Consider the following 16,797-nt stretch of genomic DNA (forward strand, 5'->3'; position numbering starts at 1 on the left):
TACGGCCTCTGCGTGCACCATCACCATTACATTCACTTCCCCGTCCCTTGCCACACACCTTGCCCATTTTAAATGAAGTTTAATATTTGTCACGTTGCCAAAAATGTCTGTATTACCGCAGTAATATAGGATCACGTCTGATGACCACAGTTTTAGGCAGTGACCTGGGAGTCAGAGATGCTTCCAGGGGTCTTCCCCATGCTGTTCCCATGTCTTTTCAGCACTGTATGCATGTGTCTGATAATGTGTCACACACCACATGGCCAGATAAGGAAGTAAAATGTTAAAATGACATTTCCCGGTGAATGTATTTTTCACCGTTGAAAGCAATGCAAAAGTGCAAAAACACATCAAAAACGCTATGTGTGAACATAGCCCAAGGTGTGGAGGAGCATTTTTATTTTTGGTTATTTATTTTACCCTATATACAAGTCATTACCCTGGAAAGGATGTTCCTTAACATTTTTCCCAGGAAAATCCATTTTGGTTTAGTTATTGTGAGCCTGTAAAAGTGGCGTAATACTCTGACAATATTGTTCACAGCAGTGACCTGGGAGTCAAATGCTTCCAGGGGTCTTCCCCATGCTGTTTCCATATAATTTCAGCACTGTTCCCTTTGATTTTGGTAATTTCTGCAGACCCCCGGGGAAGGGGGGGGGGGGGGGGGGCACCGGAAAAATGCTTGCGTTTCCCATAGATTTACATTGGGCTCGTTGCTCGGGTCGAGCACCAGAGTATTACAATTTACTCGACTCGAGCAACAAGTACCCGAGCATTTTAGTGCTCGCTCATCACTAGTAATGATCATGAATTGGGGGAGCGGGAACAGCACAGTGGACTCAGGAGAGTGACTGGTAATGGAATTGAGGGAAAGAGCAAAGGAGCTAATTAATTAATATTTTTATATAAGTGACTGATTCTAGTTAATGGCGGCACAGTATATTTTGAATGGTGGGTTGCACAATGGCTAATTACATGTATTAATAGTGGGTGCATGTCTGTATTCAGCAGCACAGAGTGGGGGATTCTTTTTTGAAAGAAGAAAAAAAAAATGGCTGTAATCAGATGAGATGTCAGCGGTAAGTTACTGGCTGTAAATATTTATTCTGTATCTGCACCATACAAAGGTTTACACAGTGATCAGTGGCACTAAATGACCACTGATCGGTAAACCATGATCATTGTTCTCAGTGCGAATCCTCTTCACAGAGGACGATGATCTTTTGTGCTGCAGGAAGTCATTTCACCTGATCAACGAGCGTTTTGCTCATTCATCAGGTGATCGGCAGCCTGTTCACACTGAGAACATATATATAATAAGAACGCTTCTTCAACGTTATCTTTCAGTGTAAATGCAGCTTTTTTGCAGAGATGATTGGATTAATACTTTTGTTTGCAAAAGAAACTTCCTTATTATGTACAGCATCATCACTTAGTATATACGAACGGCAAATGGACGGCCATCGCATCTCAGGTTGTGATAACTATCGCCATTCGAGATCACAGAGCGCTGATTGGTAGAGAGAGCCCTCTTTTAACCATTTAGATGCTGCTGTTATCATGGACAGTGCTATCTAAAACAGTAAATGCTCCCCGCTAGGGACTGATGCTGGAGGGTGTCAGCTGTCAACTACAGCTAACACCCGTGGCATTTTCATCTGTTGGGGGAACACTAGTCAATGCATCCCAATCTCTGAGGATTAAGGCCCCATAATGACAGCCATTAAACATGAAGGGGTTGCTTTAACCCCTTATACACCTTTACGTTTTAGGTTAAAATTTTCTATTCCCTAAACCTCTGTAAACGTGATTGTTGTGCAAGTAGATTAACATGCTTACTGATTGTCATCTTCCCATTTCCAGTTCTCTTATCACATGACTCTGGCTCACAGAGGTCCAGCATCAGAATAGAAGGGACTTTAACCCCTTTACCCCTCCAAGGTGGTTTGCACGTTAATGACCAGGCCAATTTAGTGCTTCATGAAAGAGGTAAAATTTCTTCGATATCACTTGCGTTTATTTGTGAAAAAAAACTGAAATTTTGCAAAAATGTAGAAAATTTCGCAATTTTCAAACTTTGAATTTTCATGCCCTTAAATCAGAGAGATCTGTCACACAAAATAGTTGATAAAAAAACATTTCCCACATGTCTACTTTACATCAGCACAACTTTGGAACCAAAATTTTTTTTTGTTAGGGCGATTTCTCATTTTTACACCACCATTTTTTTTTTTAGGGTCCACATCACATTTGAAGTCACTTTGAGGGTCCTTTATGACAGAAAATACCCAAGGTGACACCATTCTAAAAACTGCACCCCTCAAGGTGCTCAAACCCACATTCAAGATGTTTATTAACCCTTTTACATGCTTCACAGCAATTAATTGAACGTGAAAGGAAAAAAGGAAAAAATGAACATTTAATTTTTTTTCACAAAAATTTTACTTTAGACCCCAATTTTTTTTTTATTTTCACAAGGGTAACGAGAAATTGGACCCCAAAAGTTGTTGAGCAATTTCTCCCGAGTATGCTGATACCCCATATGTGGAGGAAAGCCACTGTTTGGGCACACGGCAGGGCTCAGAAGGGAAGGAGCGCAATTTGAAGTTTTCAATGCAAAACTCGCTGCAATTGACAGCGGACCCCATGTCACATTTGGAGAGCCCCTGATGTGCCTAAACAGTGGAAACCCCCCAGAAGTGACCCCATTTTGGAAACTAGACCCCTTAAAGGAACTTATTTAGATGTGTGATGAGAACATTGAACCCCCCCCAGTGTGCCACAAAAGTTGATGCCGTAGAGCCGTGAAAATAAAAAAATTCCCACAAAAACTTTTTTTTTTATTTCCACAAGGGTAAAAGGAGACAGTGGACCTCAAAATCTGTTGTGCAATTTCTCCTGAGTACGCCAATGCCCCATGTGTTGGAGAAAACTACTGTTTGGGCGCATGTCTGTGCCCGGAAGGGAAAGGAGTGACGCTTTGGATTGCAAACTTTGATGGAATGGTCTGTGGGTGTCCAGTCACATTTTCAGAGCCCCTGATGTGCCTAAACAGTGGAAATGCCCAATAAGGACCCCCCTTTTTGGAACAGGTACCTGATTTTTGAATTTCATAATGTAGTGTCATACGTCAGTTGTGTAGTGTTCGTCAGAAGTTAATTTAGTAGTCCATGGAAGTATGGTACCTTTTGAAGCATTCTTTCATGCACAGGCCAGGTTTGTTGGGGCAGGCATCACATTGATAATTGGTGTCCTTGCTTATTCCCCTTTTTTAACACATTCGGCACTTCTTTTGTAACTTACCTTTTTTCCCCGCTGTGAGGAATCTGCCCCGGTACAATTCAAAGTCCTTCAGTACCGGGGTCCGCTCCATCACCACTGCCAAATATCAGGACCTTGATCACTATCTCCTGGAACTGGAGGTACGACAGAAGTTTGGCCTGCACACCGTGATAGAAGGAAAGCATTGTGTATTACCATCTGTACAATGTGCACAGCCAGCTTCTTGTACCACACCCTGGCCTTTCTCAAAGCACTGTACGGCTGGAGGACTTGATCATAAGGCCCAGAGCGCAGATACGTATTAGTATGCCTTGGGCCAGAAAGGTGTAAAGGTCACGTTCACACGTTCTGGCTTTCAAATACGGATGTAAATTACTGGAGTGGAACAATCAGAGGAAAAGTATAATAGAAACACGTCACCACTTCTGTATTTATCACCCACTCCTGATTCTGGCTTACAGATACTGAGGTAAAATACTGACCAAGTACTGAACGTGGCCTAACAAATGCAAGTCTATGGAGCATCAGAATTCAGAGAGTTCAGGTTCAGATGAAGTTCCATAGACTTAAAAACAACTTCTTGCTCACACACTGAGCCCGGTGTCATTCGGCAAGTTAGAGTTGCAGTCACTTGAGTGAGAAGAGGAGTGGCTCTGGAAACTGCAGAAGACTGCGATCGGTGGAGTATATTATCACAGTTAGGGCTCATACTCACTCATAACATGGGTGTGATGGTAAGTATGGTTTAATTTAGAATATTAAAAGGTGTCTGTGTTTATTTCAAATAAAATATTTTATTCACGGTGTGGGTGTCTTTATTTTACATATCACTTCCACTATGGGGTTAGTAATGGGGGCGTCTTATAGACACCTCTCCATTACTAACCTGGGATTGATGTCAGATGGCATAAACCGACCTCAACCCCAGCCCTATAACCCCACTGCCACCGCTACAGGGCAGTGGGCAGAGCGAGGCTAAGTGCCAGAATTGGCGCATCCAATGGTTGCAACATTTCTGGGGTGGCTGAGGGCTCCTGTTTCTAGCCTCGAAAGGGGCCAATATTCATGGCCCCTTCCTAGGCTATTAATATCAGCCCCCAACTGTCTGCATAGCCTTTGCTAGCTGTTAAAATAGGGGGACCCCATGTCTTTTTCTTTGGGGGGGGTTCCCCCATTTTAATAGCCAGTAAAGGGTAAGTATACAGATGGGGGTTGATATTAGTAGCCTGGGAAGCTCCGTGGGTATTACCCCCTTCCCAGGCTTCAAACATCTGCCCCAGCCGTCTGCTTAACCTCTGCTAGACTATAAAATTACGGGGGACCCGACGGCAATTTTTTTTTTTAATAAAGTTTTCATTTAACAAAAAAAAAATATATATATATACAAACCTGATTCTGTGTATCAGATAACAATATCTATCTATCTCTCTCTATCCACACACACACATTTATATGTGTAGTGAAGAATATTGCCATAGAAAACTGTAAAAGCCCTAGACAATTCCCCTATGTAAAAATCGCATTGCATACGGATGTCACACGGATGCTAGGGGAGAAAATCGCATAGCAATCGCATGACACTTGTCCGTTTTTTGGGTCCAGATATCGGAATGTTTTTTTTCACACATATGGGTATGAGCCCTTACAGTAACACGGCATATACATTTAGATTCTTTAATCATCTTTTCTTCTCAGCGAGGGCTTAGTCACCTGTATTTTATAGCCATTCTGCCCTTTGCTGTAATCATGGCTTCATGCTCCGATTTCCTAGTGAGCCTGTGCTCATACAGTCGGAGGAGGCCGGGCTCCAGGGGGAGGCAGAGGACAGCAGCCCCCTCCAATAATAAGACCTAGGGTTTCCACTCTCTAATACTGCAGTCAAGGGATTGAAACTTAAAGCTAAGGCCATGTTCACATGCTGCGTTTTGTTTTTCTGCATCCAAATCGCACGTTTGCCTGCATTTTTTGTGCAATTACAGGTGCGATTTTTCTACAGTACATGTTTAATGAAGTCAGGCTATGTTCACATGTAGTGCTTTTGGTGAATAAAACTAAGGCAAGCAAAAAATAAAAAATAAATTAAAAAAAAAAATAAAGCAGCATTAGAAGGTAATCATCTCCTCTGGGTAGCGAGCTATTGACACAAATCCACTCCAGAACACAGCCTCACTTTTAAAATCCACTTTATTTTGCTTTTTCATACAGGACTTAAGGCATCTGCACAAGACACACAATTCTTGCAGAGGTTATAAAATCTTTCCTTTTTTTATTTATTTTTTTTCATTTTTATTTGTTTGTACATGTTGGTCAGGTACCATTCACTTATTTGTCATTTTTTCGTTTGTTCCCTAAAACTGTGTAGGCGTTTGAGATATGACCGTTAAACCAGTGTTAACTCAATTAAATATTTACATAGCACAACACATTAAGCTTGTAACACTCACAGAGGGGCTTCGGGGAGGGAATAAAATCACATCAAAAATAGGACGAACACCACCAGTATTATGTTCGGAATCAGCTATTTACAGGTCCCCTAATATGAAATGATAATTTACTTATTCCTTTATTGTTTGTAAACTGGCCCCTCCGCACTGGGGCAGAGAAATGCGTGCACGGACGAGTTTAACCTCTTCACCGCTGGAAAGGCCTGTCAAAACGCTAAGCTGCCTCTCTGAGCACAGAAGGGGTTAAAGCATCATGCTGGAAGCACATTGTTATGCTACCCTGAATCATGTGCCATTTACATTGTCTTCCCAGATGGTTTCAGGTCCTACAAAAGCAGGTATGGCTGATTAAAAAAAATTATAATAATATTAAAAAAAAAATAAAATAAAAATAATCTAATGTCTTCAACTGGACACTGTTCAGCTGCCTATTTTAATCTTTAATTTGGACTCTGAAAATCACTCGACCAAGGAACTTGTCTCGATCATCTTCATTCTTCAAGTTGGAGGATCCGTGAACCTTGCACTCGAGCACTATTTCTGATGTGCCGGTGGAATTGGAAGGTGTGATTTTCACAGCAACCAGCGGCTGCACATAATTCAACTGCCGAGAGAATACACATGATTATATCCCGCTGAGAGCTTGATAGACAGAAACAGAAAAACTGGATGGAGCAAAACCAGGATATGCTTAAGCCAGCATAGCCCGTGTGCCGCCGGCCGCACAGGACAGAGCCGCGGCCACCCCGTGTGCCGCCGGCCGCACAGGACAGAGCCGCGGCCACCCCGTGTGCCGCCGGCCGCACAGGACAGAGCCGCGGCCACCCCGTGTGCCGCCGGCCGCACAGGACAGAGCCGCGGCCACCCCGTGTGCCGCCGGCCGCACAGGACAGAGCCGCGGCCACCCCGTGTGCCGCCGGCCGCACAGGACAGAGCCGCGGCCACCCCGTGTGCCGCCGGCCGCACAGGACAGAGCCGCGGCCACCCCGTGTGCCGCCGGCCGCACAGGACAGAGCCGCGGCCACCCCGTGTGCCGCTGCAAGGGGCGTCGTTGCAGAGCAGTTGTCATACTAGGTGATGAATGGAAGCAATAAGACTCAGTCCTTTGTTGGAGAAAATTGCAATGCACCTTACAATGCAATGTATAGGACATGTGTCAGGCTGTAAAATCTCAGTGACAACTTCACAAGGACTCTTAGATTCTCCGACTCATGGGGAGAATAGTAATGGTTCTGAGGTCTGAGGTCTCCTGCTGAAAGAACATGCAAATGGCACTTATGTCTGTACAGACTGAAGGGAGGCAGCGTGACTACGGTTTATTACAGACATATAGGGAGTCCTAATGTACATGTAGGTAGCTTCAATAAGGCAGGTGATTATCTATGGCACAATGCCAAGCAAGCGTACACAGGAAAATCTAGAATTTACTACATTAATGGCAGGTTGGGTATATGGGTGGGTGGGATTCCAAAAACTACAAGTTAGGAACAGCAGTGAAGACTGAAATTCATGTAATTAAAAAGGGTTTTCCAATTTTAGAAAACCTGTCCCCCCGCCAGAGTATTCTCTGTACAGTTTCCCTTTGAAAAAAAACCTATGTGATGGACCTGGGGAGGGTGAGTAAAGAAGAGTGTCCACAGCTGCTCCTGGTGTCTGTTACTGTCTTCAGTGCTGAAGTCATGTGGACAGCGCTGAAGCCAATAAAAGACACCAAGAGCAGTAGCGGAGAGTCTATAGTGGACCTGGGGAGGGTGAACAAAACTTGTGGACAGGTTTTCTGAACCTGGAAAGCGCCTTTAACAACCAGAGCGGTCCATAAAATATGTTATATAACAATAGGTGCAAATATTAGTAAGTCTTGAAGCACAACTCCAACCAAAAACAGTTTCAAAGTCACTGCCTTCTTAGTGGACGCTGTGGTCACAGGCTGCACCACATACAGTCAACGACATATTCTCAAAGAAACTCCGATACTCAGATCAATGGAGCAGCCAAGTTACTCACATTCACAGCGATCTGTACACGGCTGCCAACAAATTCACATCTTACAGTCTGGGAGTCACACCTGACCCCTGAGGCCACCAGGTTAGCAGCCATGATCTACAACCAAGTACTGAAGTACCACATTGTCTTATTTGTTGTGACATCATCACTTTAATAAGCGGTCCGATCCCACAGGTCATTAAGCTGGATGTGTCTACAACCAATGCTGTGGACATCGAATCAAACGCCAAAGCAAATGTTGTCACAGAACACTTCAGGTTCATGTAACGAGTCAAGAATCGAACAGAACGAGCATTCATACAGAACTTACGTGGGTTTTCTTGCCGTAGTACGGAAAATACATCAAGTCGATCTTCCCGTACTCTGGGTAATACTGCAGGCTTACGTTCTCTGCCTGCACAAAAGAAATGGGAGTCCTGGTCAGTAAAGCAAAGCTGTCAATCAAGGAAGATATAGTTGGAAATAAAGTAAGTGGGAGAGTGCGATTTGCATAATTGATTGGATGCTCTCGAATAAGAGAATTTACACTGGCGAGACCCCAACCTTATTGTAGAGTATGGTTGACGCTACTGAGAGAAACAGATGTTAGCAGTCAGCTATATCTGAGAAAACCCTAAGGGCTAATGCAGACAGCAATGCCCAGACTGGCCGTCGGTCCCCCACACTGGGCCGCACGACAGCATCATATTTCTGAGGCTGTCACACTCAGACCAGGAGAACCATGGATAATCTGTGCACTGCTGTCCATGATCAAAAAGATCTATGAACATCTGCAGTATCCCTTAGGGTTTTCAAAAGGGCACCAAATTGGCAAGACTATTTTGACACCAGCATAGGTGGAACTTTACCATTATAGGCTTCCTCTCAAGTCTCGGAGCAGATGTCTTCTGCCATGACTGTGTACCGGGCATCCTTGGAGCATCTGCCCATGGCCTCTCTGCTCAGTGGTCCTCAGTGATATATAGGACCACAAGGCAAGGAGAGGGAAGTGCCATTTCAGGGGTCTACCATGTCCTTTCTCTCATTGTGTGCAACATGACTTGGGTTCAAACCTTGTTCTTCACTTTAGGACAATTTTACTCATCTGTAAGTGAATCTACCCGGACCATGCAAGGTACGAACTCGCTTGGATTTACTTCTAGGTATACAACGTACTAAGGTGATGAGCTCCTTAAAGTGTTGGAACAAATGCAAATCTATCTTGGCCAACATTTAGGTCTTTATCTCAAAATTTCAACAGAGTGCACCCAAGGCAGCAGAAACTCCGTCTGTCACGAGCGGATGACCACAAGGCACAGATACTACAAGGATTTATGAACATTTGTTCCACGGTGACTTTGTGTATTCAGCTGCTCTCACAAACTGAGTGGACGGAGCAAAGTTACAGCTGCCTGAAGAAAAACAAAACCAGTGAGGGAAGGAGTACGAGTGTGACTGTATGACAGAGGGTAAAGGGTGCTGGCTTACAGCCGCTTACACAGGAACAGGCCCCGCTGTGTCCTGCATACCCCAGCAGTGCCCCATGGAATTGTGGGAAATGTCCCACATACTCTAGTAAGCAGAAGAAAAAAGGAAAATGGTGCCACCAGCCCATGTGATAAGAGAATAGAAGCACTGGGGAGGTCTCAGATGAATCCCTATTATCGGAAACATTCCTTTCCCCTGATTTATTGGCTGCTTATGCAACACTTACCTTAGAAGTACAGTTTATTTTAGGATTTCCAAGGGGTTTCAATCCAATAATCTAAAACAGTCAGACATAAATTAGTTCAGAGCTGCGTTACTATAAAATTACTAAAGCACGCACATTATCACATTTGCAAAGAAACTGCTACCTAAAATAAGCCCAGTGACCTTGCCTGTTGCATAAGACCTATGGTTGCCCCACTACTGCTGCAGCCGCGCGCGCGCGCGCCCCCCCCCCCCCTTCAACTGCTGCAGCCGCGCCCCCCCCCCCCCCCCCCTTCAACTGCTGCAGCCGCGCGCACGCCACCCCCCCCTTCTACTGCTGCAGCCGCGCGCACGCCACCCCCCCTTCTACTGCTGCAGCCGCGCGCACGCCACCCCCCCTTCTACTGCTGCAGCCGCGCGCACGCCACCCCCCCTTCTACTGCTGCAGCCGCGCGCACGCCACCCCCCCCCTTCTACTGCTGCAGCCGCGCGCACGCCACCCCCCCCCCCCCTTCTACTGCTGCAGCCGTGCACGCCACCCCCCCCCCTTCTACTGCTGCAGCCGTGCACGCCACCCCCCCCCCTTCTACTGCTGCAGCCGCGCACGCCACCCCCCCCCTTCTACTGCTGCAGCCGCGCACGCCACCACACGCCACCACGCGCCCCCCCTTCTACTGCTGCAGCCGCGCACGCCACCACACGCCACCACGCGCCCCCCCCTCTACTGCTGCAGACGCTGTTCGTATGCTTAGACAGATTATGGTAGTGTCACCTCAGCTAGGGTGTTGCAGGTTGCTAACCTGTGAGCTAGGCCAACAGATGGGCAGTCTCATGATCAGGTTCTCTAATAATTAGTCAACGTTGGCTCTCAAAATTTTACAATACAAAGTGCATACATTATAAAACTGACCCCTTAGAATTAATGAGGCTGGTGTATTTACTTTGAAAATTAAATTTAAAAAACCTGCATACTCAAGCTAGAGTAAGAGCTATTCAGTCTTCGCCAACCTAGCCCAATAGCAGCTTCTACTGAGCAGTGAGAGATGTAACAGCAGGGAGGAGAGACACTGAGGAGCTGCCAATCAGGCTAGGTGGGCAGGGGAAGTTTAATCTTCTAAAAAGGATTACACTGCCATTCTCATATGGATTTTCATAGTAAGTACAGTAGCTTTGTTGGGTCTAAGAGATCCAGTTAAGCCGATGTCACCAGATGCACACATTAATAAAGTTATGGAGAAGGTTGTCAAATCAGAACATTTGTACAATTCAGGCATATTTTTTCCCCCCAAGATAATAACTAACATCCACACAATGTACAGTGGGGCATCCAACTATAGAAAACCACATCTGTGCCAACCTCCCTACCTCCAGAAATAAAATGTCAGAGGGGCTGTGTTACCCCCGACTTCTATGCCATTTATATCACATTCTCTATTCGGTCCCACAATGTCTCATAACACACGTACCCTGTTCATTTTCACTATTACACATGGGCTCCCTTCATTGTACCCAAAGTACTCATTCCCCTCAAGCCCGGCACAGGGTCCCAGCGAGGACCTGTTGAACTGGCAAGACTTCTTTTCCTCCACTCCATCCTGCTCATAGTAGTGGCCTTGCGTGCATGGCACATTTGAAGCTTGTATGGAGTCGTTGTATGCTGGAAGACACAAGGACAACATCTTTACAAATAACTGCAGCGGGTCACCCTAGTACAATCAACATGGAACAAGCTTCCTAAATCCATGACATGTGTAAATACCAGAAAGCAGGGCTTTAATCTGACCCAGACCAACAACGACGAAATAGCTTGTTATGTGTCCGAGAGTTAAAATGATGGAAATCGCTGTCTTTGCAGATATTTTTCTGCCTCACTTCTAGCGGGACAGAAGGTCACTTTGGCCCTGCTGAGAGCTGAACAACTGACCTTCTGATCACAGCAGGTCCAAGAAAGTCACATGTAACCATTTCACTGCTTAAAGGCCGAGCACAAACTGCTCCAACCTCGAGGGACTAGAACGAAGACTTTCTGGAACAATAAAGAGGAATCTTGGCTAAAAATGCAGAATTCCTCTATTCTACGATTAGGTCCTAATTGTTATGAATACAATAGACCAACAGGAAATATGGAGTATTCGGTGTTAGGCAACAAGGTGTTTCATATTGTAGTGCACCTTAAAGTGGTATTCCAGAAAGAAGTGATCACCCATCACACATGTCTAGGCCAGTGTTGGACCTCCATCTCCAATGGTTCTCTATAGGACCTCCAGAGATAGAGTACACAGCTCAGCTATGTCATGACAGTGCCAGCATGGTTTCACCGATCATAGGAGTTATCGCTGCTGGTGGATAGGTGAAATCTTACCATAACACTTTCTTAAATAAGTCTATACCAAATGTGTTTGTAGTAAGGAGTCTGCTAGAAGGGAAAAGCTGGACAATGTTGGTGTGCAATGTGGTCACAAAGGGAATTTTGAAGCACCTATACCAGTACCAAAATGTTGTGTGAACTGTGCTAGCTGAAGGCAAAAACAAATTTAGTCAGGTCTACCAATGTGTGCTACTATAGATCTAGGTTTATTAAATTTAAAAAGGTCTCATTCAGTATATAATGAATACATATGGAGAAGCGGATAAAATGCGCTGCCGATGTTCCAATAAATACAGATGTCCAGAAAGTAGAACAGGTAATGCTATTTTACTCTCAACGAGTTTCGCAGTACACTTCATCAGGAAAACTTGGTGTCCTGATAAAGGGAGTGCACTTCGAAACGCGTTGAGATTAAAACCACATTACCTGTTCTACTTTCTTGACATCTGTATTTTTTGGAACGTCGGCAGCGCAGTACACCCAGTTATCCATATCTATTTGTTTTATTGTTGGATTTGCCAAACTGCAATATAGCAGCAGTTTGACCCCTTATTTCTGAACCCATCTAAGTGTTGTGCTGTCAGAACACGACCGGGGGAGCAGTGTCCGCATCCATAAACTCCTGTTGTCTGCATAACTGCCTATTTTGCGCTCTTTTGACATACATAATTGTTAGATTACATATGTGATTTCAAAATATAATACAAAAAAAAAAAAACCCAGAAATTCTCTTATATCCCCTAAACAGCATTATTTAGAAGTAGTCTCACATAGCGCCTTTCATTCAGAAAAGATGCAGCTGAAAAACTTGACGGCATGCGCTTTGGTGCGGATTTTAAATCAGATTGTTAAATGATCACGCCGATGGGGCCATAGATTAACGGTGCCGGCAGAGCGAACATGTGCCCTGTCGCGCATAATTTTCGGGCATGTACGCCTACCGGAAGCAAATACTCAGATGTAGTAGACTGCGTCTGGGTGTCCGCCTTTAGTAGGCATACATGCCCGAAAACTATGCGCACGTTTGCTCTGCAGGCACCATTAGGTCTATGGCCCTGTCAGTGCATACACCTGAATCCAGTCTTGTGGGTTGCGGGTTCGGATGCAAGCCCTGCCGGGGACCAGCAACGGGTGCCTGAATGCAATGTGAAAGCACCTTTACAGTGGGAGCAATTTTTGAAAACCGTGGAGAGAAGCTGCAGGGAATAAAGTCATCTGAAGCAGCTCTCCTTTCTTACCCTAATCGTTCTGCTTGTAAGCACTCCACCAAAGCAAAGAATTGGTGTCATACAAACAGATATTCACCAAAAGTTAAGCGAGGTCACTGATGTGTTAAACATATACTTACGCCCTAGAAATGAGTGAAGAACCTTAGTGTAGGTATCATATGTAGCCTTATCACTCTTGCTGAATATAAGCTCCAAGCCAGCAGATTTGGGAGAAATCATAAGACCTAATATGGAAAAAAAAAAGGAAAAAAAAAGGAAAAAAAAGTTACATTTAAAGATTAAATCAAGCTGTATTATGTCAAAATCAATTAAAAGTAATCACTTCCAGAGTGGAGAGCATTTTCTTGTGGTGACGGATTTCTCATTACATTTAAATAAAATATAAAAAAGAAGAGAGTTGAGATCATAAAATAAATCAACATCCGAATTGAATGACACGACAAGGCAACGCGGGGTGACAGGATCCAGCATGGGAAGAATTGCATTTCAAAGCAAGTTTTCCATGAAATCTTTGTAATCGTGTATGGATCTGGTAGAAGGTGGACCACAGCCTTTATAAATAGGGTGCTCAGAGTGCGCAATGCCCAGGAGACAGGCGGGTCAGGTCTTACAAAGCCGTGTGTGTCCTGCTGGGGGATTGACGATGTCATGTGGAATTTTGGTGTGAAAAGCTTTTGTGCTGCCATAGGGGGAAGGTGCGGGCCGCCAATGAACGCTGCACACTGAACTGGTTGTAAGGGGGGCTTTAAGAGGACAGAATCAGCACATACAGTACCTGGGTGGGGGGGGGGGTGGTTATAAACCAAATCATGTGACTCATAATAATCCATCAGTTTGTTGCTGTGTTAATACATGTATATAAATTATTTAAATTTTTTATTTATAAGAAAAATTATTGCGTTGGCCATCATGTAAAGCCTATAGGCTACGTGCACACTTGTCTTTAGCTTGTCTGATCAATCATGGATTAGAGGTTTAGTGTACAGCAACGACACTGTCGTACAGAGCAGCTCTCCGTGACAACAGATCACAAAAGATTTCGTAGCTTTATGGCTGGCACCCGGTGACGGCATGGGCTGTTGGTTTGCACCAGGCCATTGCCAATGCACAGAATTAGTAAGGAAAAAAAAAATTTTAAAAAAAAATGTAGAATTCACTAATAATGATGGGGTCTCAATCATTCCCATGACTAACAGCCAATCAGTAACCTCTGCACTAAAGTGTAGAACATGCAAAGGTCCCCGCTGAGGACCGCGATTGGCGGCTGCCCTCACAATAATGAGCGGGACACCACTGCAGGACCCCTGGAGACTAGCACATAAGGATCATTTACTTTTTTTGTTTTTTAAATTTCAAATCAGAGTGAAAAAACAAACAAAAAAAAAACAAAAAACTATTGGCTTCAGAAATAGTAATTTACGAAAAGGATAATCTTATCTTAATGCAATTGACAAATTTCTATCCCCCATACACACAAATTCTGTAGACTACGTTCACACTGAAAAGACATTTTTTAAAGCAAAAACTGTTTCAGGAAATCTGTGTGGGAGTTTTTACATTCCTGGAATGATTTTTGAAGGTTTACTTTCAAGCAACTCTCCCCCCTTAAGTACAGGTCTTGATGGTTTTGCTTGGACAGAGCTGAGTTTGGAGCAGATTCCATCATGATCAGCTTCAAAAGAAGAAGTGACATGCACTTTTTTTTTTGCTTTCCACCAGGTATTTTGAGGTGGTCAAAAACGACAAGTTTTCTAGTGGAAACTTTCAGGAAACGCTCCTTTTTTGGGTCAGTCTTTGGAGAAGTTTTTTGTTTCCTGGAGAGGCTTTGAAGAGTTTTTTCCTTCAGTCTATTGATTGGACATTGCCTAGTTTGGAGTGATTTACATCTGGTTTGGCAGCAAAAAAGTGACATTACTTTTCTCCCACCAGTTTTTTTTTTTTTTGAAGACATGAAGCAGAAGAAAAAAAAAACCGCTCAAAAGACTGAACATATGACGAGCAAATTGTATTACAATAGAGGTGGATTGAAAGAATCTTTTAAGCCTTTAAGTGATTTTTCAGGTGTTTTTTTTTTAAAGACTGACCCACTTTAAAGATGGAAACTCCATGTGCTCATAGCCAAATGAAGAGACCAGTGAAACAGTGTTTGAAACAGATTTTAAAGCGGATCCATTACAAAAAAAAAAAAAAAGTTATTCTACAATATTCACAGTTTATTTCACCCCCTTGGTGAGGCTTGCACCTTACAGACGTTCATAGAATATCCTGAGAATGTAAATTGCCACATTTTTTCATTGAATTTTTCCTGCTTTTTTTGCCCAAAAAAACATGGCTATATGTTTCATAAAAGTATGTATATAGTTTTCTGTGTTTTTTTTTATTTCCTTCTGTAATCTCCTCCATAGGACTTAAAAGTCCAGGAAAAACTGCAAATATGTTAGAAAAAAAAAACCAAAAAAAAACAACTAGAAACACAGAGAAATGGCCTTAACCACACCATATTCCAAGCTCATAGATACGGTGTGTGACAACGGGCCTAAGGCAAATGAAGAAGCAGATTGTGCATCATTGTGTTCCATGCCTCGCATCTACCCAGAATATGGGCAACAACCCTTACCACACCGCTCACCGGTGTACACAGAGCCGCTGGTTACATCTACCCTAAATTATTCTTAGCATTAATGCGGGGAAAAAAAATGAACAAGATATTCATTAACACAGGCAAAATGGATTAAGAAAAATAGATCATAAGTCATATTATGCAGCTTAAATGTCAGATGCACTCGGGTCAGAGACCGCAGAAGTGGCCCGGCCACAGGCCATTAGGAAAACATAAAGGAGACTTGTCAGTCCAGATTCACAAGAATGCCTCAAGAAATAGCAGAAGGAGAAGTAATTGTGAGCTGCACACATACAGGAGAACTCCCTCTAATCAAGTATTAATGGGACCTGACGGATGCCGGAGTATAAAAAATTCTGGATAATCAGCAAGTATGGAAAACTAGATTGGAGGATTCAAGGAGAAAAGGTAAATTGGGACACGGTGATTCAGTCACATTAGATAAACAGATTATTAACAGGTCAACAAAACATTTAAAAGGGTTTTCCCACAAACAAAAGTTCATTGTAATCAATAGATCTTGGAATAATAATAATTTCCACAATTGAATGTGTTTAAATAAAATGTTCCTGTGCTGAGATAATCTTATAAATGTGCCCCTGCTGTGTACTGTGTAATGGCTGTGTCTGACCGTACAGGAACATGGTCTGATCATACCACAGCTCCTGGGCAGGGGAGGAAGCAAAAGAGTATACAGACATTACAGCACGGGATCACAGCTGATTTTTCTAAGTAAAACATTGTTTAAAAATAAGCAAGAAAATGTTTTACCTCACAGAATCAGCTGTGATCCCCTGCTGTAATGTCTGTATACTCTTCTCCTTCCTCCCCTGCCCTCCCCTGCCAATCTAACCTATTGATTAAACCGAACTTTTGTTTGTGGGAAAAACCCTTTAACGAACATATGGAAGGGCCCCAACTTCTCACAGGGTGTGATCAGGAAGGCCTTAAATTTTCCCTGTAACATGTCCATTAATGATCAATATCCTAAAATCAAAATCACACCCCTCTGATCAGGTGATAATTAATAATAGTGATGACAACACAGACGGACAGCACATAAGACAAGCCACATGGCGACAGATCCACGGACTGAGCACTGCGGAGAGAGAACAGTTTATGTAACAGGATAAGTACATTATAAAATGGATAAAGCGCAATGCTAAGCTCCCTCCGGAG

The 16,797-nt window shown here is 43.6% G+C and overlaps 1 protein-coding gene across 1 annotated transcript in view; it reads right to left on the reverse strand.

Annotated features, from left to right (window-relative positions):
* Positions 1 to 5,448: 5,448 nt before the first annotated feature.
* ATP1B3 (ATPase Na+/K+ transporting subunit beta 3) overlaps positions 5,449 to 16,797 on the reverse strand; it is a 42,155-nt gene continuing 30,806 nt past the window's right edge. The window contains exons 3-7 of the mRNA XM_073674384.1: positions 13,118 to 13,222; positions 10,868 to 11,058; positions 9,424 to 9,474; positions 8,041 to 8,124; positions 5,449 to 6,330 (exon numbers count right to left, since the gene is read on the reverse strand). Coding sequence (XP_073530485.1) covers positions 6,160 to 6,330; positions 8,041 to 8,124; positions 9,424 to 9,474; positions 10,868 to 11,058; positions 13,118 to 13,222 — 602 coding nt within the window. The 3' untranslated portion in view covers positions 5,449 to 6,159. The remainder of the gene's footprint in view (positions 6,331 to 8,040; positions 8,125 to 9,423; positions 9,475 to 10,867; positions 11,059 to 13,117; positions 13,223 to 16,797) is intronic.

This window comes from Phyllobates terribilis, unplaced genomic scaffold (genome assembly GCF_046119375.1).
Source record: "Phyllobates terribilis strain yellow unplaced genomic scaffold, ASM4611937v1 Scaffold_3__8_contigs__length_932513732, whole genome shotgun sequence".
NCBI lineage: Eukaryota > Metazoa > Chordata > Amphibia > Anura > Dendrobatidae > Phyllobates > Phyllobates terribilis.